The 27,805-nt window shown below is 32.4% G+C and overlaps 1 protein-coding gene across 3 annotated transcripts; it reads right to left on the reverse strand.

The window, feature by feature from the left end:
* Positions 1-17,097: 17,097 nt before the first annotated feature.
* LOC148608011 (uncharacterized) lies at positions 17,098-26,728 on the reverse strand. Of its 3 annotated transcripts, none has more exons than XM_088546400.1 (2): positions 24,858-26,728; positions 17,098-20,225 (listed from the first exon to the last, which is right to left on the reverse strand). In XM_088546400.1, the coding sequence occupies exon 2, from the start codon at positions 20,182-20,184 to the stop codon at positions 18,802-18,804; it is 1,383 nt and encodes a 460-aa protein (XP_088402526.1). In that variant the 5' UTR covers positions 20,185-20,225; positions 24,858-26,728; the 3' UTR covers positions 17,098-18,801. The 3 variants fall into 3 exon arrangements, with proteins under 3 accessions (XP_088402526.1, XP_088402527.1, XP_088402528.1); XM_088546401.1 differs by having other exon boundaries at positions 25,754-26,727; XM_088546402.1 differs by lacking the exon at positions 24,858-26,728 and adding an exon at positions 20,684-20,855.
* Positions 26,729-27,805: the final 1,077 nt, after the last annotated feature.

Genomic DNA, 27,805 nt, shown 5'->3' on the forward strand with positions numbered 1-27,805 from the left:
GAGTTGACAGTGCAAACATCAACTATAGGTACTTCAGAGTAGATGAAGATATATATTATAAGGATTATTTCATCTTAACATTAGTTCAAAATACATTTTGCGATAAATGAAATTTTAAATGACGTATAAAATGGAAAGAAAATAGTAATTTGATTAACAAGTTAACAAAATTAACAAATCTGTCGTATGCTTGTTTAGAAATGGAATGCTTTTTACCAAATCAAAAACTTCACAACGCAAGCGATTGCATCCTCATCGATATTCTACATTTTTGCGTAACGCAACTAAACTATTACATTTTTTATATATATACAGCTCAACAATAATAAATAATATCAACTGAAGCCGTTAATACAGATACCTTTCAATGCAAAATTACTCAGCAAAAAATCTAACGGCTTGGTATATCTGTCAATATAAGGAGACTGGATGTGGTGAATATGCCAAAGAGACAACAACGATACCGGGAATTAAAACAAATGTCTGCTCAAGGCCAACCATGAGTCCTCAAGGAACCCTTCACACCACAGGGTAGCCTGCAGTTGGCTCCAAAACAACATTATAAACAGGTACAACGAAAGAGTTGCCAACATATGCTCAAGTAACATAGATTTAAACTTAAGGCGAAAACGAAACAATACATACAGATGCAGGAAATTTCTGATTTGGGACAGACGCAAATGATGCGGTGGGGTTTACAATACATATTAAAGTTGAGTATACAATATTATTTATTGATGAGACAATGAAAGTAATCTTAAACAAGGTTACGTATTTGAGTTGCTTTGAGAAGAAATGTCAGTTCATAGATCATTGATTCGACAACTCAATCATATAAATAAAAAAAAAACTTTTCTTTTAGAATTGAAATATCGTATTTCGCCGAAAAAAGTACCCTACGAACAATTATACATTCACATCATCTTACCCATGTCAGCAAATCAAACGTGTCCTTATAGAACATAGAAATATGAAAAGAAAGTTTTGTTAATTTTATTACTTATCCCACCTTAATGCTTATTGAGTAGTTTGGATTAACAAATAAACACCTATGCACAATACGTGGTTTGATGATTAAACTTGGTCATAATTAACTGTTCACAATGTAAATGGAGGACACGCCATCGACAAATTTGCATGATTAGAAATCTTCTATGTTCATGTTGATATTGAAGATATTTCTTAGATAATCTCCGTTCATTGACAATGAAAGGGAAAGAATTGGGACATAACATATTTGTTAAAATTCAAACTTTCGAACAGTTCATTACGCCACTGGCCAGTGTGTACATTTCACCTGGACGCAAAAACAAAAATATATTTTACCTAGCAACTACCGAATGATTTCCAAAAAAAACTTCCAAGAAATATGTTTCGATACAAAGATTAATTCATTTCTCAACAATATAGATAAGCAAAATCGTACAAAAATCTTGTAGCTTCCGTAACCGTCTATGATTATTTAGATAGTCAGTAGATTTGTAGGAGTGATTCGGCTGACGCCTCAACCTCCAACAAAATCTACTAAAGGTATAAATAACCGTAGACGGTCATATGGGAGCTTATAACTTATAATGTACCTTATCATCAGGACTTAGGTATTATGACTTTTAAACTTTCTACCTTGTAGACGTTCTATACACCATTGGCTTCAAATACTTGTATTCTGATATGATTGTTATTTTTAAGACATGTCCCTCGGATTATTTGTTGTCAAACATGTATATTCTATTTTCTCTCACATTCATATCTTATTTTGCTTTGCTTTGTGCTTTCTTTCAAATTTTAACATAGCATTTTGTATTCCAATCGATTCTAATAAATATGCAGATGAAGACTAATTGTATTCATGAAATAAGAAATTTGTAAGAACTATAGTATCTTGAATTTTGTACATGCACTTGTAGACAATTGATATCGAGTTTATACTGTATTTTACCAGTTTGATTTCGATGTTAAAGTTTGTGGGCCTTCAGTTAAAACAACATTTTTGCAGTTAATATCAGATATAAAATATGGTTATTCTTCTTTGTATGTTTATAATTCCATATACAATTCTTATTCTATTTCCCCTCGGTGTTTTATTGTTCAACAATTCAACAATTCAACAATTATCTTAACGGTAAGTATCATTGATCAACATTACTCATTTTAGTGAATCTATTCCATAACTGACCTTATCAAATGATTTATATCTGCACAGACGTTATTTTCACAGACGTATTTCACAATTCGGTGTTAAATATTCCTTTACTGGCTCAGCTGACGCGTCGCTATATTTACTACTGTAAAAAACACGAAACGTCAAACACAGTACCAAAATACTATTATTTTTTAAATTTGCCTTTTGATTTGTCATTTTGTGTATGGCTTATGTATAACAAAGGTGAAAGCAAATAAGCTTGCCAAAAAGCTTGCTCATCGGAATACTTTGATTTTGTTTGCACTGATAGATTTATATCTCAACCTGACTGGATGTTTTGAATTGATCTGTTTGTCAACTGGCAATTACTACAAAGTAATTAAAATAAATTCAAAATATACAACTACCGTATATTTGGATTTTTTTTGTTTTTTTTGTTTTTTTTTTTTGTTTTTTTTTTTGTTTTTCGTATTTCTTTTAAATAATATATCTTTTCACTAAAATTACAGTTTTGTTATTCTAAACTGTGCTCATGCGTTTCTGTTTTACGGTGAGCCCAAACAGTATAACAATTAGTATTGCTTCATTTCATATGATGTGAAAACAGCTACCCCTATCCCTGTTTTATTGAGAAAATTACATATAATAAAGGTTGTGAGGTCTTTAATTTTGAAACGTAAAAATAAACAAGTAGTTTCAATCTAATTTTTGACCATGTTTTTTTTCCATTAAGAAAAGGTCAAAAGTAATTTTTAGGACCATTTTAGGAAAAAAGGGCACGAACTTTGGTTTCACCAGAACAGATCGAACTAAAAATAGATTTCTTCTACTTTAATTTTTATTTTCAGTTCATAAAATAGATGTCTTTTCTGAAGCATCATTGTTCATGAAAATACTGTTTTTTCTCAAAAACAAGTTTTGTTGGTGTCATAACTTGATATGTATCATATACCTTTGATGAAAAGTGATAATCATTTGCAAAAAAACAAAAACAGGAAAAAGCAAAATGAAAGTGACTATATTTTAGCCTCCATGTTCTGACGTACACCAGCTCAGGAATGTTTAATACAAGACTGATACCTTCTGGAAGAGGGTTATGTATCTACAAGATTGACGCCATCAGTACAGACGGTATATGGTCGTAATCATGAACTCGTGGATCGTAACGGCGTACCCATCTGCACCATGAAAACTGATTTGTTCAACGTGTCATTGTTTTCCATTCCTCTTTTGTCTACCCTGGATTTGACTTTTGATGAGCAACTCGGCGTTTCTAGTTTGAATATAGAACTTTAAGAAATAAAAAAATAAAGTTAAAGCACAATTTTGAAAAATGGGTTAATTTTAGAGCTTAGAAATTATCTCACATCTCTGATGTTTGGCATGGAACTTCAAGTTATTGATTTAAATCGATATTTTTATTTACAATATTAATTTTTCTCAGCACTTATGTCATTTTCAACAAAAAAGAAGAAATGGACTTTTTATGTATTAAAATAAATTTCTATTATTTTGTTTTTATGTCAGGTTTTCTTGAAAATCATTACTGAAAATATATCTATTTATATGTTCCAGAAATGACCCATTGCAAGTCCTAAAATTAAGTCTTGTCATACGTATGTATAAAACTTAAAAAATGGAGGTGTGGAATTCTTACACTTACACAATTATTACGATTGTGGTTTCCTCAAAGCAGTACCCAGTGTTTGAATTTCAATCAATTGGTACCCTTTAACCTTAAAACATTTTTAAAATTATCTTATATATTTCACGTGAGGTAAGATACCCGAAATGACAATTTTTAAAGCTTCCTTCCCGTTAAAAAATAGAAAAATCAGCATGAAATTAACCGTGTTACAGATTCTTTTTATATACATTTATATTAATGACAAATTGGGAATAAAATACTGCTTGTGGAATTCACTAGTCTAGTGGTAAGAATTGTCTGACCCAAATTATGGGAGGTTACTCCTTGAAAGACGTGTACAGTATACCGAAATTTACAATGTATGACGAAGAAGACAGCTCTATACCTATGTTAGGAAACAGTTTGAACAATTGAACTCAGGAGAATCACATAAAATATTGACACTTAATTGTGTTCTGATGCAAAATAATGTTGGACCTCCTAACTTGCACTCTGATTTGTGCACCTCATTTTTAAAATGTTAGTTTAAGATGCATCTGACAAAAATCTGTATTTTACTGATTTTATAACTGATATTATCCAACAAGAAATCGTGATATTTATATCGTTTACAAATTTTTATTGTATGAAATTAAATGCATATTTCAATAAACATATAACAATAAAATACATATTTTTTAAGAGTAGGCTAACTTTTCAGAAAGAAAAGTAGCCGACTATGGAAATAGTTTCTTACTTGTGCTTACCTCAACGGAAAATTATAACTTCGGTGGTCATAAAATATTATATACAGCGTGTGATCCAGAAAACACTCTATAAAGAAGAATATATCTAACATATCAAATTTGAAATAGACACCTTTTGATTTTGAATTTCGTGGATTGTTATGGTGTATCCATCTGCACCATAAAACTGATTTGTTCAACGTGTCATAGTTTTCCTTTCCTCTTTCGTCTCACCCGGATCTGACTTTTTATGAGCAGCTCGGCGGGTGTTTCGAGAAAAACAGGATGCTTACCCTACCGGTGGACCTGGTCCATGCTCGTAGTTTTTAGTGGAGTCCGAGTTGCTCATTTACTTTTGTTACTTTGTATGTATTATTTTAGTTACTTTATGTTCTTTGTTGTGCTTATCTGTGTTCAATGTCTGGTCTCTGTCCCTGGATTACTTTGTTTTGACTTCCGCTAGAATCTTGGTTCCCTTGATTACTCCTTTTCATTTTGTTATCATCATGGTCGATGTCGAAGGTATTCACCCAGTTGTTAGACTTTTTTAACCACAAACTATTAGATATCGTCTATTTTTACTACTTTTTGCCGTAGCACAAAATTTACAAAATTCGAAACTCCCTTTAAAAGCACTTAGATTTCATTCCATGTAATCAAAATGGGACTACAATAATATAACTCCTTTAATATTCTCTGGTACTGGTTTTTAGCTTCTTTTTTTTTCAATATTTTAGAATTTTGATATTTTTTGTATACAAACCTATTTTGAATAGTGAACTTCGTAAGTATGTGGTTTCCCTTTGTGAATCGTACTCTAACGCATACGTGCCAACCGATAGCATCGTAGGCCAATAAATGAGTTTTGTACGTTTGTTATTGTATAAATGAATAGCTGTCGCACTTCCAGTGACATAAAGCCATTAAGCACCTCATATTTTGCTTTCTGACTTTCGGATTTTCCTGATTCAAACAATGGGCATAGTCATTTGCTGGTCTAGGGGACCAACTTCTTATTTTTAACTTCTCCAAAACCACTGAGAGTAATTAGTTGAAATATTCTTAACTTCTTCATAGAAATCATGCCATAGCGATATTCTGTTTTGTTTTGTTTTTTTCTTTTTATTCTGGAGGGAATTGTGTACATCGCTCTTTGCATGGTTTTAAAGAATTTAAGACAGTTCGGAGCACTTTTGTGAAAAATAATATTTTGGCATGCATTTTAGTTAAAGCTGCAAATCACTTCAAAAGGCTCCGATGCTAATTTCACTACGTTCAATGTGTTACGGAGCTTCTACCTTACATTTAACCAGAAGAAGTCTATACGCACTTAAAAGCTGCATGTTTACACTAATAACCCTGAAAATATTATGTTGGATTTACTACCTTGCAGTGCAACACTGGCTCGTGGACGAAAATGAGCTAAAAATAGAAAGGGAATTACCTTACATTTCACAAAAAGGGGTCTTCATACAGAACTAATACAAATATTTGATTCAGTAAGTTACAGTAACCATTTTATGTAGAAATGAAGATTTGATGTGCACTTTTCCACAGTAACATAACACAAGTGCATTAAAACTTGTGTAAGACTATTTTTGCGTACGTTTTAGAAGCTCATTGGTTGAATAGTGGTATGTAACCTTTAAATAACAAAAGATTATCTGAGAATGAATTGTTCTTAATCAACTCGAAAACATGACATCTGAAAGACCTAAAAAGGGTGAATCTTATTCGCGCGCCGACTTTCACTACTCACTTAACAAGAAATGTAAATCCAAACTTTTTAAAAAGATTGTATTTATTTGTAAACGAAAAATTATTTTAAATTCGGGTCGGATAGATTTCCAAAATTAAAATTCAAGTTGTTTAAGAATATACTTTGTAAACTTTATGCCAGATATAAAGTCTTCCAGATTTCTGTATCTTCATAGTCTAAATATCTGTAGTTCGTTTTAATAGTTTTCTTTTGTTAAGACGTACCACCATAAACCTGTAGTACTACGGAGACATTCTGTAAAGTAATAGAAATTGAGTAGGTAAATGCCAAATAAACAATATCATTAAAACAAACCAACAGTCTGCAATAAACTCTTGAATCTATAAGATTCATACAATCTTGTGCAACTGAATAAGACAAATATTTTTTTTTCCGAAAAACTACTAAGCGGAAGGCTTCAGCTATCTTAAAAAGATAATCTTGTAAATAATAAATATGCATAACTAAATTGAAATTTCTTGCGCTACAATTTGTGATAAAGTAAGCAAAGCACTTCTCGCTGGTTTATATTAATTCCAATTTCAATACCAATCTAGGAAGGATACTGAACAATTTCCGTAGCATGTGCCATACATTTTACCAATATGTCCTACTTACTACTGAACACCTGTGTGATTTTTGGACACTGTATTTTAAAGGCTATCAGATTACCTTAACTTCTATATAATACCTTCCACCAGTGTGTTTGGGTAGCTTGTATTCTACTTTTAAGTAATTTACTTGTTACTGATTGGATAACTTTATTCTTTTTATATATTCATAAACCAAAACAATTTTAAAATCCAAGATAACACTTTTGAAAATGGCCATGTAATCAACTTACCTTTAAATGGGAAAGTGCGTACGTCTTTCTTAATATAAAACAATTATGCATGTTTCGTTGAAGAGAATATATCTTATATCAATATGTTTTTTTAAATACACTTTGTGAAAAGTGCAAATGAAAATTGTTGAATCAAACGAAAATAACATATAAAACATTTATTCAAATGATTTTCTTCTAAACACAGTTACAGTGAGCTTGAATGACACATATCATAAAGTTTGTATTTTTTCATTGAAACACTATAATATCTTAAGTTATCTCCCTTGTGATCTATAGCTACTCTGTAATTCAACAGTGGGTCAGTAAGGTAAAATCTTTTGATCAATTCCTTGTATTTTACATGGTAGATGTTCCCAGTGCTAGATATTTTACTTCCTATTTCAATTAATTTGAACAAATGATATCTTGTAGAAAATTTATTATGGAAGTCTCGTCCGTTCTTCGTATTAGGTTCTAATATGGCTGCTGGTGAGAAGTTACCATTAGGAACTTGTCTACGGCATTCCAAAATTGACAATTATAATATAAGATTGTTTTTCCGTTTATTGTCTAAATGCACAAAATGCACTATGCTTATTTCTTGTCTCCATCATATTACTGTATGACATGTATTTACTTATCCTCAGAAATAAGTACAATATTTGTAATATTCCCTTAAGTCAAAATTTGAAATGTTTACAGTACATAAAAGTATTCCTCTTTGAAAAAAAGTATGTACACAATTGTTTTCATTAGGCTAAAATGTGTAGACACATATTCTCAATATTATCATTATTATCTATATCTATAATGTTAAAGGTTCTAAAAATTTAAGATGTTTTTTTAATAATAGATCAGTTATCATTTTCATTATGACCGCGCAATAACTGAAAATTGAATATTTTTCAGATATTGTGAAGATAACCACTGTTTTAGATGTTTTCGAAGTTATTTTTAGACGCAGGTGTTTCGTGCAAAATATAGATTACTATCTGAATATAAGGCTTTTGAAATCCACTGATAAAATATTCAATTAAGTTGAAATATGATTATTGTAACCGAACATCAATAATGTTCATTTTGCTCTCCATAAAATGAATCCTTTCTTTTTTTCTCTATAATCATTTGTAATTACTTACTCATTAAACATAGTTTAACTTACATAAGATAATGACCGTCCAAAATTTATGACAATGGAAATTACATTTTTAAGACCTTTGTTCAGATATTTCTGTTGGAAATAAATTTAATACTGGTTATTCGAAGGATCACGTGGGAAGTTTGTTGATCCATGAAACCGAATCTTAAATATCATAGTGCTTTTACGTTTTTTTTTCTGTTTTTAATTGTTTCGATTCCATGTGGTGTATACCGTTAATATCCACAAACTATTTTGTTGGCAAACAAGGGGTTGATTCATTAAACCAGCAATGAATAAAATTTTTCAACAAAAATAAATATATTATGTATTCATTTGTGTGTTTTTCTATTCTGCCTAATTTTTAAGTCTTTAAGTCATTTTCATAAACATAGAAGAAAGGTGGGACAGCAAACTGATTTATTTAATTTAATTAGATCACGTGAAGTCCTTTTGTATGATAATCGTGGCCATAGAATTACATATGAGTATATAGATCTGAGGATCTAGCTAAACGATTTCTGTTTTTTTCTGATCAGATCAGCCATAAAGTCAGTCTCATAAGAGAGAAGGAATAGGTCAGCAAGCAAAGGAGTACAATTTGTTCCCATTGGGATGCCGACCGTTTGTTGAAAAACACGTCCAACACACTGGACAAATATGTTGTCGATTAAAAATCCCAGCATTTTGTAAACATCTTCCTCTGTATATTTGGAAGATTATTTGGAATTATTTCTTCCAAAGCATGAGGAATCTCTACCAAGAACTATACATTTGTATCTAGGTGTACCACCTTTTTTGGAAAAACAACGATGTATAATGTTTTTAAGTCGGGATTTTAACTGAGTATGGGGAATAGAAGTATACAGTGTTGAACAATCATAGGTTTTAATGCTATTATATTCAGATAATAGTCTTGAACTGATTGTCTCTTAAAGATCTTTCGAATTTTTCAGGATCCACATTGAATTAATACCACTACGGGAGTAACAAGTGTTGTGGTAGGACGGATCTTCTTTGACAGTTGTGAGTATAGAAGTTAAAAGTTTTGAAAGAGGTTTGGTTGTACATTTTGCAGATCCAGCTATGAAACGTTGTTTGTTTGGATTCTTGTGGAGTTTAGGAATACACTACATAGACGGTAAATCACAATCATCGTCCTTGGTAGAGAGACCAAAAGAGGATAGCACAGATTTATGGTTTTCCACAATCTCTTCTTTGGAAAGAGTGGTAGCAGTGTAGGTCTTATCACTGCTATTATTTTCTACGTCTACCTCTGATAATAAACATTGGATGTAAAACGTTTTGCAGACAAAAACAATGTTGTTTTGGGCTTTGTCTGCTGGTGCGACAACATATTTGTCATGTATAGTAGACAATGTTTTTGCTACGTCGGGGTCTTTGAAAACTGATGTAGCCTTGGCACTCATTGACCTACTTAAAACTTTCATTCGTTTCAAAATTTAAGACCTCACGGCTTTAAATTTAAACAAATGAAAAAATAAACAGTACAAAATAAAATTTGAAGATTAGAAAGTCGAGACAGCACACTAAAAAAAACACTGAAGTAATCGCAATATGAACTTAATTTCGGTTGTGATTTCAGGTGATACGGAAATGGGAAATATTAGGAGAATGGATAGTATGAATATGTCAAAGAGACAACAACCTCACCGGTATGTAAGAAAATGTCAGCTGAAGGCCACACATGGGTCTTCAAATAACGACGAGAAAACCCATTCACACAAAAAAAAAAAAAACATTATACACAGGTACAGCGGAATAGTTTCCCCTGTATACTCCAGCAACATAAAAGTACTGAAAGTGAAAACATACTGATAAAGACATAGGCCAGAAATTCATTCCTGAAATGGGACAGGCGCAAACATTGTGGCGGGGTTAAAGTATTAAAGTTAAAGACCAGACATGGAAAACACACCGCAAAGAACTTAAAATACAAAGTAACAAAAGTAAATAAGCAACTCTGACGTCATTAAAAACTGGGAGAATGGACCAGGTACACCGGTAGGATAAGTGCTTTTCTACAAACACCCGCCAAGTCAAGGGTAGGCGAAAGAATAAAGGAAAACTATGACACGTTGAACATGGCAGATTTTATGGTGCTAATAGAAACCGTTACGACCCACGAATTAATGATGACGACCAAAAAACTTCTGTAGTGACGACTTCAATCTCGTAACAACATAACCCTGTTCCAGAAGCCTAATTGTAAGAAGTCTAGCACGATACAAAAAGTCTGCTTAGTAACGGCAAGCTTTAGAATAACGTATGAGTTGTAATATGAGAACTCCATACGCAGGTGATGAAGGGATGTTGCCACAGATAAAAGGAAAGTTGACAATACGGAATGAAGTCATTGCGTTTGTCTTATAGTTCTGTCAATAGTTTTCCTTTACCGTCGATCTATAAATGAAAAAGAAATAACTCTATATTCTTCACGTGATTTGTGAAAGCCAGTTCATAGTACGAACCAGGTTCTGCTTCGCCAGTATTACCCGTCGCATAAATACTATCCAACAGGCGTCGATTTCGGTAAATTTCCAGTTCTGTTAGATGCGAAATATAAAGCTTTGCTTTAATTTCGTTTCATATTTATATTTCATCATTGGATTGTATGTTAAAAAAAAACATATACAGTCAGGAAATAAATTAACTGTTTTTATGCTAAACGAAAATTACAATTTCTAAAATGAATCTTCGATAGCATAATTGAACTCGCATTAAAAAAGACCAATAGAAAAATGATGAATATGAAGACCGCTGATCTAGGTATCTTCTACTGAAAATGGATGTTAAGAACCTGATCTTCCGTAAAATACAACAGATTTTAAATGAATATAAATTATAAAAAAAAACAGCTAGAAATATATTTTTACATGAAATAAAACAATTTCCTGCATTTCCTCCCAGTTTTTAGTGGAGTCCGAGTTGCTCATTTACTTTTTTTACTTTATATGTATGATTTTGGTTACTTCATGTTCTTTGTTGTGAATGTATGTTTTCCATGTCTGGTCTTTGTCCCTGGATGAATTCTTTTGATTACCGTTATAACCTTGGTTCCCTTGATTACTCTTTTACAGAGTACGAACACCATTAGTATTAAAAACCAGTATGATTGATTTGAAACACAATTGATAAAGTTTCGTTTTAAGAATGACAAAAAAATAAAAATCAATTAAATCAAAGACGAATTTGAAGCACCGGAATTTTTTGTGTCCAGAAATGTTTTCGAAATTAGTAAGGCGAAAGAAGATGACCGAAGTTGGCATATTGTAACAGATTATATTTACTTATGTAATTGATAAATGCAAATTTAGTTTCATTATAACGTTTCTAAAAACAAAACAGGTCCCATTTAGGCATGAAATTCATACAAACTGTTAAAAAGTCTCTTAAAAATGAATAAATAAATAAATGAAAGATCTGGATTAAAATGGGTGATTATACACAACCAAATGCGCCACATATGACAATCATATGGTGCTCAATTCATATGATAATCATATCATAATTTAATAACGATAGTAATATGACTGTCATGTTATTCTCGTATATGTTTATACTGGCATGAAAACATATGATAATCATATGATAATGATGCGATAATCATATGATAACTAAAATATATGATTATCATATGACGCGTAATATATATGATTTCAATTATGTTGCAAACCATATGATTCTCACATGAGAGGCACATTCGGCTGTGCAATGTATAATGCAGAACAGCAAGTCAAGATGCAGAATATTACGCGGTTATGACATGCATTATTATTTTTTTTGTTATCAAAAGTAGTCAAAACCATAAATATCAAAATAGGATACCAAAATAATCACCGAAAGGTTATACCATACGCAATACAAAGAATAAAACCTCACAACTTGATAAATATGATAAATAAAATCTGTTATAATTTGAGGTCAGCCTGAACCCTTTCTAGACTTTAGAATATTTTCGATGTATTCAGGTTAAGAACATATTTAAATGTCAGACCTTGTAAGAATCAGGCAGTTGGTGAAACATGATATGATAAAAACCACCATTTTGAAAGTTAAGTTTGACTATTTGCTCAATCAGAATCAAGGAAAACAGACAAGATTTTCCATATCATGTTGGACCAATGAGTTACAATTTCAGTGAAATGCGCTGAAAATGAATATTTCAAGGGCAGATAACTCTATCAAAAACCTCATTTTCAAATAGAGAAAGCATCCTTGAGTGGTATTATATTGTCTGATCGGTGGGATTTTGACATGCTTGTTTCTGATTTTTCCCATTTTTTCTAATTCTTACAAACACACTTAAGAAGTATAAAGAGTCCTAAAAAATTGACTGGTTTACACAGGTTTTTGGATTATTCAAGGTTTTGTTAAGGTGGGTTTCACTGTATATTATGTCGTTACAAATTCTACAGTGACTACGTCGTTTTATATAGTACTGAATGACAGTTAAGAAATAAAACCCTGATTGCAATATAACAAAGATTTTGGTTTTAATCAAATTCTTAAGTTACTAAATGATACAAATGACGCTAATGACAGACGAAATGTACACGTTGAAAGACTATTGAAAATACTTTCCTCATTATCATCTAAATACAACGAACATGATATAGTCCGTTCTTTAATTACATTTAATGAGGCTTTCACCGAAGCTTAGTTATTGTTATCGCTGTATTTCATTTAATGGAAAGAGTAATCAAAGGAACCAAGGTTATAGCGGTATTCAAAAGAATGCAATCCAGGGACAAAGACCAGACATGGAAAACAGACATACATAACAAAGAACATAAAGTAACTAAAATAATACATACAAAGCAACAAAAGCAAATGAGCAACTCGGACTCCCCTAAAAATTGGGAGCATGGACCAGGTGCGCCGGTAGGGTAAGCGTCCTCTGCTTTTCTAGAAACACCCGCCTAGTTTATTATAAAAAGTCAAGTCCGGGGTAGATAAACGAGGAAAGGAAAACTATGACACGTTGAATAAATCTGGAAAGCTAGCATGTTAACAGTCATTTTTGATCAGTTATGCTGAAACTCTTTTTCATGTACTCGGGGACAATGTTAAGGTCAGAAAACTGACGCAAGAATGTCGGGAAATGTAATCAAGTGGACGTGCACAATTTTTGCTCGCCATGATTCCTACAGTAGCTGTCTATTATAACTCTTATTCACTACATTGTTCATATATTTTATTAATTAGAAAGTGTACGTAGCAATGATTACAAATGTGACTATAATGTGTTTTGTACTTGATTAAAGTAGTAGATATTCCTGGGTAAGCCATCAAAGCTTATAATTGACAGGGTTTACAAGGACAAATTCAGTAATCTAGATTCTTATTTCATCGGTACGTCATTGTCATGGTTACTTGTAGGTGATTTAATAAAGAAAGATCCAAATTGTTGAATAGTTTCAAACGTGGTGATAACAACGACGGTTTGCCTTGATATTGCATATTTTATACGGACTTACATAGACTTGTTTTAGCTATTTATGACATTTGCCTAGATTTATGCAATTTGCTAAAAACAAGCATAATTTTTTTTTTCGCCACGTATATCGTTGTTTCACTTCTTGTTTTCGAAATGACATTTTTTGAAAATGTTATATCATATTTTGAATAAACTATTAAAATGGATTATTGGTTGGAAATAGCGTTGTTTTCACATTATTATTAATTGCTCTCAATCATAGCTCAATCTTTCAAATATTGTATTATTTTCTGACTGTTCTTAGTACCTACAAAGTGATATTAACGATATTGCTTTTACAAATAGCTAATTTTAATCGAGCTTCGATACAAATGAAACAGACGTTAGATGATATGCTTTGTGTACAATACTTTTACAATCATTATTAACCTTGACCACAACTAAGGTAAAAATATATTGATAAACTGATTATAACATGAAACACAACATCTTACTTCACTTTTATAGAAATAAATGCACTGCGATTTCCTTTCTTTAAGAAGCGACCCTTTCAATATTCAAATTACAATTACTAATACGAATTCTAATGTAATTAGCTAGAATCTTTTTATCAATGTCTGTATATAATGTTTCCTTTCAAATTCTTTTTTAAAATCTTGATAAGTTATATACTCATTTCCTCAAACTAATCTATCATCTTGGTCGAAGTGCATGTACCAAGTCAGGACCATTCCGGTACCTGCTGCTTCGGTGTCTATTTTGCAAGATTTATTTTGGACTCGAGTTGATTATGAATCGGATTAGCGTTCGGTAATTTTGTTGTTACCCTTATCTTTACATAGCATATGATGTCAGTAGTAATAATATCTTTCCTGGAGCATTGTATATCAATTGGTGTCCTTTTATTAGAAAGGTTCCCCAGTTTTCTCTCATATATCCAAATCCAATCAAATTGAAGAGAGTTTTTTAAAGTTCTTTTTTTTTAATGAACTATCCCTCATTATTAAATTATCATTATAAGCTTTACATACCAGTTATTTTTCATTAGTCTTCAAAATTAACGTGTTAAAGTATATATACTGGGTGTATATGTATTCTGTATCGATCCCAAGAGTTAAATCCGAATTAAACAGATTTTTATAGTTTGATCTATAGTTGTATTTTTCCACCACTCTCCCATCTTGGTCAAGGTTTAAGCATTCGCAAACATGTTTAACCTGGCCACATACTATATGCACCTGTCCCATGCATTGTTTTTTTTTTCTTTTTTTTTAGGTCGATATTCCTCTTTTATGAATAATATCGCGTCATTTATTTTGGGACCTTTTACCGCTTATTTTATGGTATGGGGTTTTCCCATTTTTGAAGACCGTGTGGTGATCTTTAGAAGTTGAATTGTTCGTTGCTTGGTATTTGGTGAAAGGCTGTTTCATTGGCAATTTTACCGAAACTCCTATTTTTATATTTATCTTTTTCAACTGTGATTCCTTAAGCAGTTATTTTGATAAAATGTTTGGAATCTGCTGCAAATGATGCTATTCCGAAATTTCAATTTCCTTTATATTTAATTCAGGTATAACATATAGAAAGTCGTTCAAGGTTAAGTAATAAAAAGTGTTTTTTTTTGTTAGTCAGTATATATAAATATAAACAAATATTTTTATATGTCTGTCACTTTTGCCGACTCATTCCGTGAATTGTCTTTTATTAAAAATCGACAAAGATGTTTATGTCATCTTTTAATTAGTCCTTATTGGTCATTTGTGCAGAATTCCTTCGATGTGTCATTGCCGACAATGAGGTTAATATTTTTATTTAATAATTACTTTATCGCCTTCTATCAACTTAATTCCGGGATGGATTATGATATAACAAGGTGGGCAAGAATTCATGATGACAAATCCAGATTATCAAATTAAAACCGTAGAAAATGTATACACTTCTGTAAGAAGTATCGACAAAAAGAAATATAGGACAATAGATTGGTGGTATTCTTTTCAGAATTCTGATCACTCGCAATTTTTCGGAAATAACCTGGATATAAATGATTTTACTGATGAAAAGGGTCTTCTTTACCAGAAAATCTGTGTGGAATTATATCTAAAAAAAACAGTATTAAAGTTAACATGATTCCTGTTGCATTTTCGAAATTTACAACAACAAAAAAAAACAAAACATTACACATACAAATGTTAAGATCACGTTTTATGAGTCGCAATTTACAGAGTTGCAAATCCTTTATCAATAAGTATTAATGGGATAATTAATTTGGAAAGAGTGAATAACCAAAATATGATCACGAGTGCCGAAGAAGGCCTATATTTAACGAGTGTGTGGAACTTGTTCTTGGCACGAGTGATATTTTGGTTCTTCACGATAACAAATTGATTATCCTTTTTATTATATAGATTTCCATGCATTACTCATTGTTATTTTCAACATTAATTTAAAATTTTTGTGAACGGCGGATTGATATTCGTGTTGTGATGTTTTGGCGGGAGAAAGCGCGAGAGTGAAATTACCGAATTTATTTCACAGTGTGAATTATCGAAAAAAAATTACACTGGGAACTTTCGGTAAATCTATGCTATCTATATAATAAATCTAAACATTTTATAATACCATGAACTGTTTTGGTAATCGATTATAAAGACATTTCTTATGAAGCCAAGATAATGAAAAAGGTTTTGAGTTTGTTAAGATGATTATTAACTTAAAAATGTTTTTTTCTTGTCCACATAATTGGGGCTATTTCTTGATAGACAGTAATAAGTATAAGTCCTTCAATATTACGAGTTAATAATATATCATTTTGATGAACTTACAAGGAGCAGTGAACATCAAATATTACCTGGAAAATCATACCTTTCGAGACCTCTCAATTTAGATTTCCAGCAAAAAACACCTTCTCGGTCGTGACAAGAACAAAAAAGCAATAAATCAACGCGTAAGAAACAACCAGCAACTTTAGAAACCTACTGTGAAAGATAAAGAAATCTAAGACTCAACAAATATTAGAATCTAAAATAAAACATGTTCATCAGTAGTTTGCCTTCGATGATTTTTTCAGAATTATAAACTATTGTCAACATTGCTTAAAATACAACAGTAAGAAAAGACCGAAACAGAATATAAACAAAGAGTTTGAACCAACTGAGATTTTCACATAACGAAAATTGTTTGCTAGTTAATGATCTATTGACATTTGACTGTTTTGAGGGAGATGCCGACAAAATAACTGCATATTTTTGTTTTAAATTTATCAACATACAGAGATTTCGTTTTATTGGCATTTGTATTAACTGATTTTGTATTCAAATATATGACAAAACATATTAAAAAATGCAGCATTTATTGTCATTTTATGATAAAAATATTACTTATTGATCATGAGTGATTACACAGTCATACCGTCTCGGTGCGCGCAAGTCGGTCAATTTTGTCGAACATTTAGTCCATCACGTAGTTTGCAATGATATCAACAAAATGCAGGGAGTAAGGGCCTCTTTTGGGAGTCTGTTGAGCCTCAACTTGCGATTTTCTTCAAAATGCTGAGTTCTTCCTTTAATATTCATATTCGTACTGATCTAAATTTGAGTTGAGAATGGTTTTGAGGAAAATCTATAATTGAGACGTTTCTTTATGAAACGTTGCCCAATTGCTTATGTCTCTAAATGCTTATCAAATGTTGAGTTCTTAATGAAATTTTTGCTCTGGTTTCCAATGCAACAATTTAGAAGAAGAATCAACATCGTAAAAATGCTGTAGAATAAACATATAAAAATACTTAAGGAGACTGCACTCCTATACAAAAAAACCAAAACAAAACAAAAGCACGTTCTACGTTCTAATCAATTGAATTATCTTATCACTTTTTCTTTATTTACCATTGAATAGTACTTATTATTGGTTTAGTACCTGCTTAAAGGACATATTAACTGCAGGTTTGCAGCTGTATTTGTAGAAAGTGTAGATTGTCAGATACATGCCGTCACATGCAAGGGTAAAAAGATTTCTTTCTTGTTGCGTGGAACACATCACCTTTTACAAGTGACGTGAACTTTAACTTGAAAATGCATTAGCAACTTCGCTTGACATTAAAAACGAGATCTTGTTTACCATAGAACTGTATGCTTGTATAACAGATAACATTCTTTTAAGTCTTGATTCTACATCTCAGTAAATCTCGTTTAAACGAACGAACTATTTGAGGAGTTTTTTTTCTTATCTCACTTTTCATATTTTAGATGTGCTTATTTGTGTTCACCAATCCTCGAATTGGCGATCTATCCAAATGACTTGAACTAAATGCTTCTTGGCCTGAAGGCAATATCACTTTCCAAGGGCAGACAAATTATCAATGATACTCTCTATATGAGAAACTATATTGTTTATTTCAATAAAGAATCCAAAAAGGGCATTTCTGCGCTGCAATGGCGGTAATGCTCTGGGCACTATCATGTGGTAATACGCATGCCCTCTTAAAATATTAGCATAAATGAATACCACATGCCCACGTTTAAAATAATGATTAGTAAGATGGCTGTGGTGTTGGTACATCCGCTCCTATGGCATCAGGAGGGGATTTTTCCAACTATATATGTTCGTTACACAATAAGGACATATTTGTATTACATGTAGCAGTTTTTCTCTATTAACATTTCGTCACTTATCTCATATTCCAAAATTCCTTAGTGAAAACACCGTTTTAGGTTTTTTTTCGTTTAATTTTGCATGACTACTAGATTCGAATAACGGAAAATATATCACAAATCAATTGAAGACATACATTGTTTTGAGAGAGAAAATATCCTCACATGCAATTATATTAAAAAGAAGTGTGTAAAAACCATTTTCAACACCTATTACGGTATCAAAGAAAGCAGTGATACGATAAATGGGTGATTCCTTACTTTTTTCGATGTATTTTTAATTCTTATTTATTTTTACGTAGAGAACCAATTAATGTTCCTGGATTCTTTAAACATCATTTCTACCATTTTTTTTATTTTTAAATAAATCAAATTTTCGTTCATGTATATCATATGGTCACTCAATAAATAAACTTTGATATATGATCCAACAACTTTACCCATAATTATCAACGCCTGGTAAACAAACAAGGAAAACTGCCTTCCACGATTCTGATAAAACATTTTCTCACTCTCTTGCTAAAGATCAAGTACCAAGTAGAGGAAAGAAAAGCATTTGTATAAAAAAGAAATTTGAGGAAAAGAAATATATACACCCTGGTTTCTTTGGCATCATGTCTATAGGTGACATAAGGCACGCTACATATCACTAGTGGCAATGACGTGAACAGGTATCCAGTAAACATTATGAAACTATTTTTAGTAGCACTACGCACACTTATTCTGTCTCGTCTGAGCGTTTGATTTCTAAGAGCAGAATTGTTCTTTAGCATTTGAAATCTCTGGAGATCTGCGTTTGGCGATATGTCGGTAAAGTCAATTCTAGAAGTCCTTGATTGTGTTGAAGCATTACTAAGTGTCGGTTGCAGCGGACGTTTAGAGTTAGCAATAGTCTGTGCTAAAATGGGATTTTGTAGAGCAAAAACTTCCTCAAATGTAACCATATTTTCATTTTTCTGGTAATGGACGACCGCATCTTCATTTTCTTGACAAGGAATCGAGTAGACCTGAATAGTTCCATTTTGACTACCAATACTTGGTTCTACCTGATAATGATTTTGTGGGTCTCCTGTGTCTTCTGATGAAATACTTAAAGCGCAAGAAATAGGCAAGACTTTGTTTGTAATCTTTGGTTTGATTATATTTAACTCTTTGGAAATTGTATAGTACGACGAAAGCGTTGATATCAAAGCCACGATATAGAAAAAACAAATAATCACAGACATACAGATTTTTCCAGGTTCTAGTAGATAATCTTCTTCTTTACACATTACAAAACTCCGTTGGAATGGTGTCATTGTAATGCATTGTAACGAATCTTTCTCTATAAAAGTCACTGTAAATATAAGGCTGAGTAAGCAAGATACAAACCAGCTTATTGAGACCGATCGTCGGACGATACGTCGTCTGACTCGTAATGAAAGAGTCGGTTTGGTTAATGTAATATTTCGGTATATTCCAATTGCCGCAAATGTTGCAAAATATTGCATTGTGCAGTTTTCAGTGACAAAAATTTGTACCGCAACGAAAAAATTATCAGAATCACGTACCCCAAAAACTGACAAAGTAGAAAACAGCATACATACACTTAATAAAACGTTGTTGCAGCTTAAATTTACTAAATGAAAATTAGGAGGGGTTTTGAGAGTTGGTGAGAGACATATTACAGAAATTAAACAGATGTTTGTAATTATTCCAATTGCAAATCCTATGGAAAGATAGACAGCGCTCACAAACTGGGTTTCTCTAGGAATCATCCAGATAAGTTCCGTATGTTTGGTTGTATTCGGAAAGTGCATGTCTGATGTGTTATCCAGCTGCGTAGTTACCATCTCGAGTATCTTCGTTCCCCGGTCATTTTTTTCAACGTAACCTGAAAAGGATTTCATATATTTCATACGTATTGTTGAGAAAAAATCGTAGAATTGCTATTTGTAATAAATGTAATTTTCTGTTATCAATATATTAGCAATCTATATGTATTTCGATTTGATATGATTTTAATTAAAAAGTAGCGCCCTCATCAATGTTTTTTGTCAAATTACAATGTGTTAAAACATGGATGTGAGCTATGGAGTGCTATGTCAAAACGTGACATTCAGACATTCCAAAAACTAACAACACTTCGGAAGAATAATCAAGGGAAGCAAGGTTCTAGCGGAAATCAAAAGAATGTAATCCAGCGACAAAGACCAGACATGGGAAACAGACATACACAACATAGAACATGAAGTAACCAAAATAATACATACAAAGCAACAAAAGCAAATGAGCAACACAGACTCCACTCGAACAGAGACCGTCACCAAGTGTATATTCTTTTACAATTACCTGAGTAGTCGAGAACATACTTCGTTTGGTTTTATTCCAGACTTCTTTACGCATTTCCAGAAGTACCATCTCATGAACTTCAATGACAATTTTATTAGAGGCAATACTTTTCCTCCGAAAAGCCTATGGAAACGAGTAGTGAAACAGCATGTAATGATGTCTGCGAACAAGCAAAAGGTAGAAACAATGGACATTGATAGTGACTTTTCACGTTTTAGGAATATAGTGGTGAACAATAGTCAATTCATGGGTTCTAAATCCACATTAGTTCTGAACAATGTGTTTTTCTTGCAAAAACTGTAAGCTGTGTACCTCAATCTGAGACCAAAACTTGTATTAAATGTGGAACAAGCAAGTTACATTGACACTGTTGAACACTTCGCCTTATTTTGTCTTTGTACTTCCATTCTCCGCGAGGTTTTTTGGACTGACATTTGGAACACCCGTTTTTCTGTATACCTCGACGAACTACACTGTAACAATCCCGAAACCTTACTATGTACATTACCTGACAAAACCACAGATGTTGAAACCATAGTTAGTAATGAACATTCATCATTCCAATTTACGAACTAATGTGCTCAATTTTTAAGGAAAACTTCAGACTTATTTTTTGAATAATTTTGAAATTGTTGACAATTGATTACTGTATACCACTATCCAACAACTTTTGTCAAGATATAATGTTTTTATAAAGGTAAGAGAATTTTGTTGTTCCGAAATGTTGGATTGTTTTTTTTTCATCGTATTAATTTGTTTTATATTTTGTCCATAGTTTGTGGGTTCCTTAGTCTCAGTCTAGTTTCTTTATCCAAAAAGTAAACAAAAACCAACATTTCAGTGTATTGTACATTGCATATTTCTGAGTTATGCCATCATTTGATAGATACATACATTCATTGCAAAGAATGAAGCCTCAATGTTTTATGTATAGGAGGTTTTGAAGTTTATAATTCAATGTACTGAAAAAATTGATACAATGCAGGTGTATTTTGTTAATACGGCATAGGAAGCTATATTAAAAAATGTCATTTCGTGTACATTAACGAAATATATATTCTAGATCATTTTGAAACAGCCATGTGTAGAGTTTAAAGCCAATTAAGGCTTGTAATTAATTAAAATCCAATCAATTGAGTACTGGTGCTGTGTAAACCTAAATCAAAGTAAATGCGTGAATAGAGGTTTTAAATAACTCTCTTCTTTGGGTTTATATACACATAGATTTGTATGACAAGACTTGAATACATTCTATAGACTTGCCATGTGTCATTACTGTAAAGTGGTAAGATTTGTTTTCAGTAATGATTATAATAAAATCAATTTTGATATATCTTTTGAAAAAAACTTTGATTTACATCTTAGACTGTAATTGAAGAGAAATCACACCAGATAACCAAGTAAAATTGCTTATCAGTGATCAATTCGCACCCTCCCATTCAGAAAACCTGGCTACGGTCTTGTATAATTATGTATAATCAATTATTATTTCATCTATTTAGATGAAAACGATACAAGATATGATTAAAATTAAAAATTTGATGTTAAAAGTAAAGTATGATCGATTTCAAGCAATTATTTGCATCTGTTATTATGCACCGACTGATTTAATTATCTGTACAAAATATACTACGATATTCAAACTTAAATATATAAAATATAAAATATAAAAATATTTTTTTCATCTCAAATGTATCGAGTTTGCATTTAATTTCACGAATTATAAATTCTAATGGTACAAAATGCTCTTTATATAATTATTGTTTCGTTATGGGGTAGGGATAGGGGTAAGTTGTTTGGTAGGAAAGGTTGTTTGGTAGGAGTAGGTTTTGGGTAAGGGGTAGGTTGTGGGGTAGGGGTAGGTTTTGGGGTAGGGGAGTTGTGCGGTAGGGGCAGGTTGTGTGTTAGGGGTAGGGGCAGATTGTGTGTAGGGGTAGCTTGTGGGGTAGAGTAGGTTTTGGGGTAAGGGTAGGTTTTGGTGTAGGGTACGTTGTGGGGTAGGGTAAGTTTTGGGGAAGGGTAGGTTTTGGGGTAGGGGTAAGTTGTGGGGAAGGGGTAGGTTTTGGGGTAAGGGTTGGTTTTCACTTCAACCGCCACAAGACATTGGCAAATGTAATAATGTTATGATACAAGTTTTTAAAAAAGTTGTCTCGATAATTCCGTGAAGGGGTCATATATGGTGCGTATGGCCCATTGACTTGTATGCCTGGATTGCTCAAGTGATTATACATACATGATTGTTCTCTGTTTTACATGTGTAAATCGATTCAAACATAAAAAAAATTGCTCATGTATTTATCCCAATGATATTGCAACGAAATAAAAAAACAGTAAAATTTCAAAACAAAACTCATAGTATTTCGGTGGCAAGTGGAAGCTTCCTCTCTATGGGTCACCTAACTTGAATGAACGTTGACATATATCTGTAGATACTAAATATTGCTGCTAAGCAACGATCCCGTGAAATTTTCAGATCGATTGCAAAGTTTAACATATCTAGAAACATTTGGAACAACATTTCAAATACCTTAGAGATATGACCAAAAGGTAATTTTCAAAGTGTTTTGATGTAACTTAAAGTAACAACGATCATTCAAGGACTCAATCGAAGTCGATTATGTCAATAATTTTAAAAGGTTTTCAAAGCATTATTTGCAGTTTTGATAGACAAATTATGTAGTTTATGATTGTTATCAGACGTTAAAGAGCAACTAGAACAGTAACCTCGCTGTGAAACCTCCATTGTGGAACGCCGTAACTGTCATATTTTCGTCAATCACTAATAAATGAATGCTACGGCGTTCCGTACCCCGTCTTATACATAGTCAAAATATCATTCGTAAATTGTTGCATCATTGTGGTAGCTATAGTTTATATACCATGTATGCACACGTATGGCGTTACTCAGAACGAGAACTTCATTCATTAACAATAATAAATATTACGGTTGTCATAATTACAGAACGAAATTCGAAGCTTTTAAAGCAGATACCCCAAAGGCAAAAATATAGCATGTAAAGGGAGCCAGAACAACAAAATGAAACCGAACGAAAAAAAGACATTCACTCGAACTACACAAAGATACAACGCAGAATGTTTAATTTCGATTTTAACAGAGATTCAGGGAGCCCGATGCCCTTTTTCGTGAATTGGTCCTTTCTGTGTGTACGCAAAACAAATACTACCAACAAGAAAGAAATGTAACACGAAAAATTAAAGGAAATGTTGTCAAAGTAAATCCAATGCTGTTGATTCTATAATTCATTGACGAATTTAAAGCGAATATTCTAAAGAGATCCTTTTTTTTGGTCGATATATGTATTTTTTTGGCGGAAAAATTATGTTTCTTTTTTTGTTCTTAACCATACAAAAACATGATATGCGCAACATTTTAATTTTCGAAATAAAAAAATATATAGAGATAATAAAAATTTTAAAAGCATAAAACAAATCTAGAGCGTAGAAGGTTATTATGTTATTATATTTAATTCAATAATTCAGTGTCAGATCCAGTAAGTTTAACGAAGTTTAACAAAACGAAGCTAAACCAGGGGTCCCAAATTTGATAAATTGGGAAAATTGCATTATAATTATACAATGTCAAACAAAAAATTTGGTTGATTATTTATTTATTGGCATTTGTTGTGTTCGGGGTGTTTTTTTTCCGATATTTTATTAAAAAAGCATATAACATATTAAAAAAAAACTTTATAAGGAATCTTTTGGTCCGCCTATGTACCTTCCCAATCTGCTTGCTTTACACGCCTGCCACACTCAGTGTTTACGCCCACTTTTGAGAAAATTAGTATAGTACAACGAAACAACTTCCACTTTGTAATGAGTAGTGTTCATGCCTTGTGATTTTTTTAAATCCTATATAGCAAAGCCTTTAATCTAGCGGCGTGAAATATAGTAAATAAGAAAGCGTTTATAGGTCTGTGGAGGAGATTGGTGACTTCCTAAGAATCCGTACATTACAATTTTGACGTTTGGATAAAGCCCCACCCTCGTTATTAAAATACAAATAGTGTCACCATCTGTGTATGATCAATATTCTTTAGACAGTAAAAAACAAACGAAAGAGTATAAGGCAATGAAAAATGGAAGCATTGAAAATGTTAATATCAAAAGATTATTTACTTTATATTAAGTTACACATTCACTTTAACCGTACCTCAAGTTGATGATTTGGATTGAGATAGACATATAGTCGATGCAATCGCCCAGCTTCTAGTGAGGACATACTCTGTTTTTCGGTACATAATCCAAACTGTCCGCTCGAGGCCGATTTTAATAACTTCCTTCAGTTACATAGTATAGTTTAGAGATTTAAAAAAAATATTACCAACCGTTGACTGGTAGCATTAAAATATAATGAAGGAGTAAATGCGAAATAAGGGTCGTAATAATTTAATACGTTAATTCTAGTTCTTTCTGGTTCTGCTTCCAACAGCTGACCTTCAAGTTGATATCCATCAAGGAGCCAATTTACATTTGCAGAAAGATCCAAACCAAATTTTCTTGCTTAAGTGGAAGAAGTTATGTTTCTCGTGATATTTTACAACACAGTAAGGGAAAGCTAACGATCCTATACATGTATACTACTTGTAAGAACAGATTTATCGATAACTTATCATGCTTTCTCTCTTTCAGCTTAAAAGAAATGGTTGACCGTTCTACTAGAAACACTGAGCACAACTGCTACCACCCAGGCAGACAAGGACTGACGCATGGTTCCACGATAATTTTTAAGAGGGTTCCTAAAAAGACATATTGGTGTACAATTTTGATCCGCTTGATCCGCGATGGGTTCCCACTAATAGTAGAGACTTTCCATTGAGTCCACGTATGCTTCTACTCGTATACATGTAGCACCAGGCGCCAATTGGCAATACCGACCCCACTCCCCCTAAAATCGTTCAGTTTGTATGCTTCCCTCTGTTGACGGTCATATCTACAGGACAATCATCAGTGGTAATGTCGTTATCATGTTTCCAATCCTTAATAATGTAGTCGACAAATTGTTAAATATTGATTCTAGACATATCTTATTGACAACATCCAATTTACCTCAATTCTGTGTTTCATTTTAAAATCCTGGAATATACATCTAGATACCAATCCACGTTGACGATACAATCACGAAGATGCATTAATTTCTCGGCAAATTAAAACCTATTGGATTGTACCATTATACTGATCTGTTTTTATCACCACGAAACACCTTTTTCACTTTCTAAAACGTGAGAATCGTACAATAGTTTTTCTGTATAAATCTTCATTAGAAAAATAATAATTAATACATTCTAACTTAATTTCATATTTCTAAATTACAAATTATTACGATTCGTTGTAGTTACATTTTTCACTTAAATGCAGTCTCATATAACTATATAACGTTTGATTCGCACATGCAAAACAATGAATTTTTACCTGGAATCTTGATTATCAACAGGTGAATCCAGCTGAGTCTAAACGTTATCCCGGTCGATCAAAGACTAACAAAATAAACCGACTTTCATGACATTGATCCAAATCTGACAAACAGTAACACCTGGGTGAATTGGTAGATAAACAGTTCGATTTCACATCTCATTTATTCATTGCTTTATTGAATATAATGTGTCAGATTAACCACCTGCCTTAATTGTCACGGTTGCAACTAACACATAAATCAGACAGCTCGTGGCTTCCTTTCACATGTACACTCAATCTTCATTAGAAAAATAATAATTAATACATTCTAACTTAATTTCATATTTCTAAATTACAAATTATTACGATTCGTTGTAGTTACATTTTTCACTTAAATGCAGTCTCATATAACTATATAACGTTTGATTCGCACATGCAAAACAATGAATTTTTACCTGGAATCTTGATTATCAACAGGTGAATCCAGCTGAGTCTAAACGTTATCCCGGTCGATCAAAGACTAACAAAATAAACCGACTTTCATGACATTGATCCAAATCTGACAAACAGTAACACCTGGGTGTATTGGTAGATAAACAGTTCGATTTCACATCTCATTTATTCATTGCTTTATTGAATATAATGTGTCAGATTAACCACCTACCTTAATTGTCACGGTTGCAACTAACACATAAATCAGACAGCTCGTGGCTACCTTTCACATGTACACTCAATCAGCACTAAAAGGTTCACTTAGAACGTCGTCTTACATCTGTACATTTCATATCAAGATCAGAATCCGAATATTTTTTTATCAGATATGTATCATTCGATTTCAATGTTTATTTCCGTCTTGCCGTATTACATTAAACTTGTTTACAAATTGAACTTGCCTCATTGCCGAATTTATCCAATAAGGAATCACGAACGGACGGCCTTGAGTTCTATTTGTGGTATAAATGGAGCTACTGTTTGATAGTTATGGAAGCTTGTGTGATAAATTCTGTCCTTCATTTTTTTTTGTAGCAACTGTAATCTCTGATCTAACTTTTTTTTACTGTGTTCGGTTAAGTTTTCCCGACTTGTTTAAATCAATTTTCGTCTTGCCTTGACGTGTTGACCACCCTGCATTTTGTTAAATCTTGTCCCGCCATTTAGAAAAGTCGTTCATTTTAAATCAAAAGTAGCTTCTTTAGTCGGCTTGCTCAACGTTTGTACCGAGTTAGAGAGGTATAATGGTGTCTATTTGTGTATTATTGTTTGGCTGCTTTTCTTGGCTAGGTTGACGATATACTAAGGATGATACTACCGTCTCAAAATCTGGGGTTTGGTTTATATGGTTGACGATTTATGGGTACAACTTTTTTGCTGTTTAATATATAGACCGTAATTTTGAAAATGGTGTACACCAATAATCGTTACAGTACATCCATCTGCACCAAAAAAACTGATTTGTTCAACGGGTCATAGTTTTCCTTTCCTCTTTCGTCGACCCCGGACTTGACTTCTTATGAGAAACTCGGCGGGTGTTTTTAGAAAAGCAGAGGACGCTTACCTTACCGGTGCACCTGGTCCATGCTCCCAATTTTTAGTGGAGTCCGAGTTGTTCTTTACTTTTGTTACTTTGTATGTATTATTTTATTTATTTGGATCTCTTCGTTGTGTTTGTTTTCAATGTCTTGTCTTTGTCACTGGATTACATTCTTT

Source organism: Perna viridis, chromosome 9, assembly GCF_037379345.1.
Source record: "Perna viridis isolate PV_CMFRI_1.1 ecotype Kerala chromosome 9, ASM3737934v1, whole genome shotgun sequence".
NCBI classification, from domain to species: domain Eukaryota; kingdom Metazoa; phylum Mollusca; class Bivalvia; order Mytilida; family Mytilidae; genus Perna; species Perna viridis.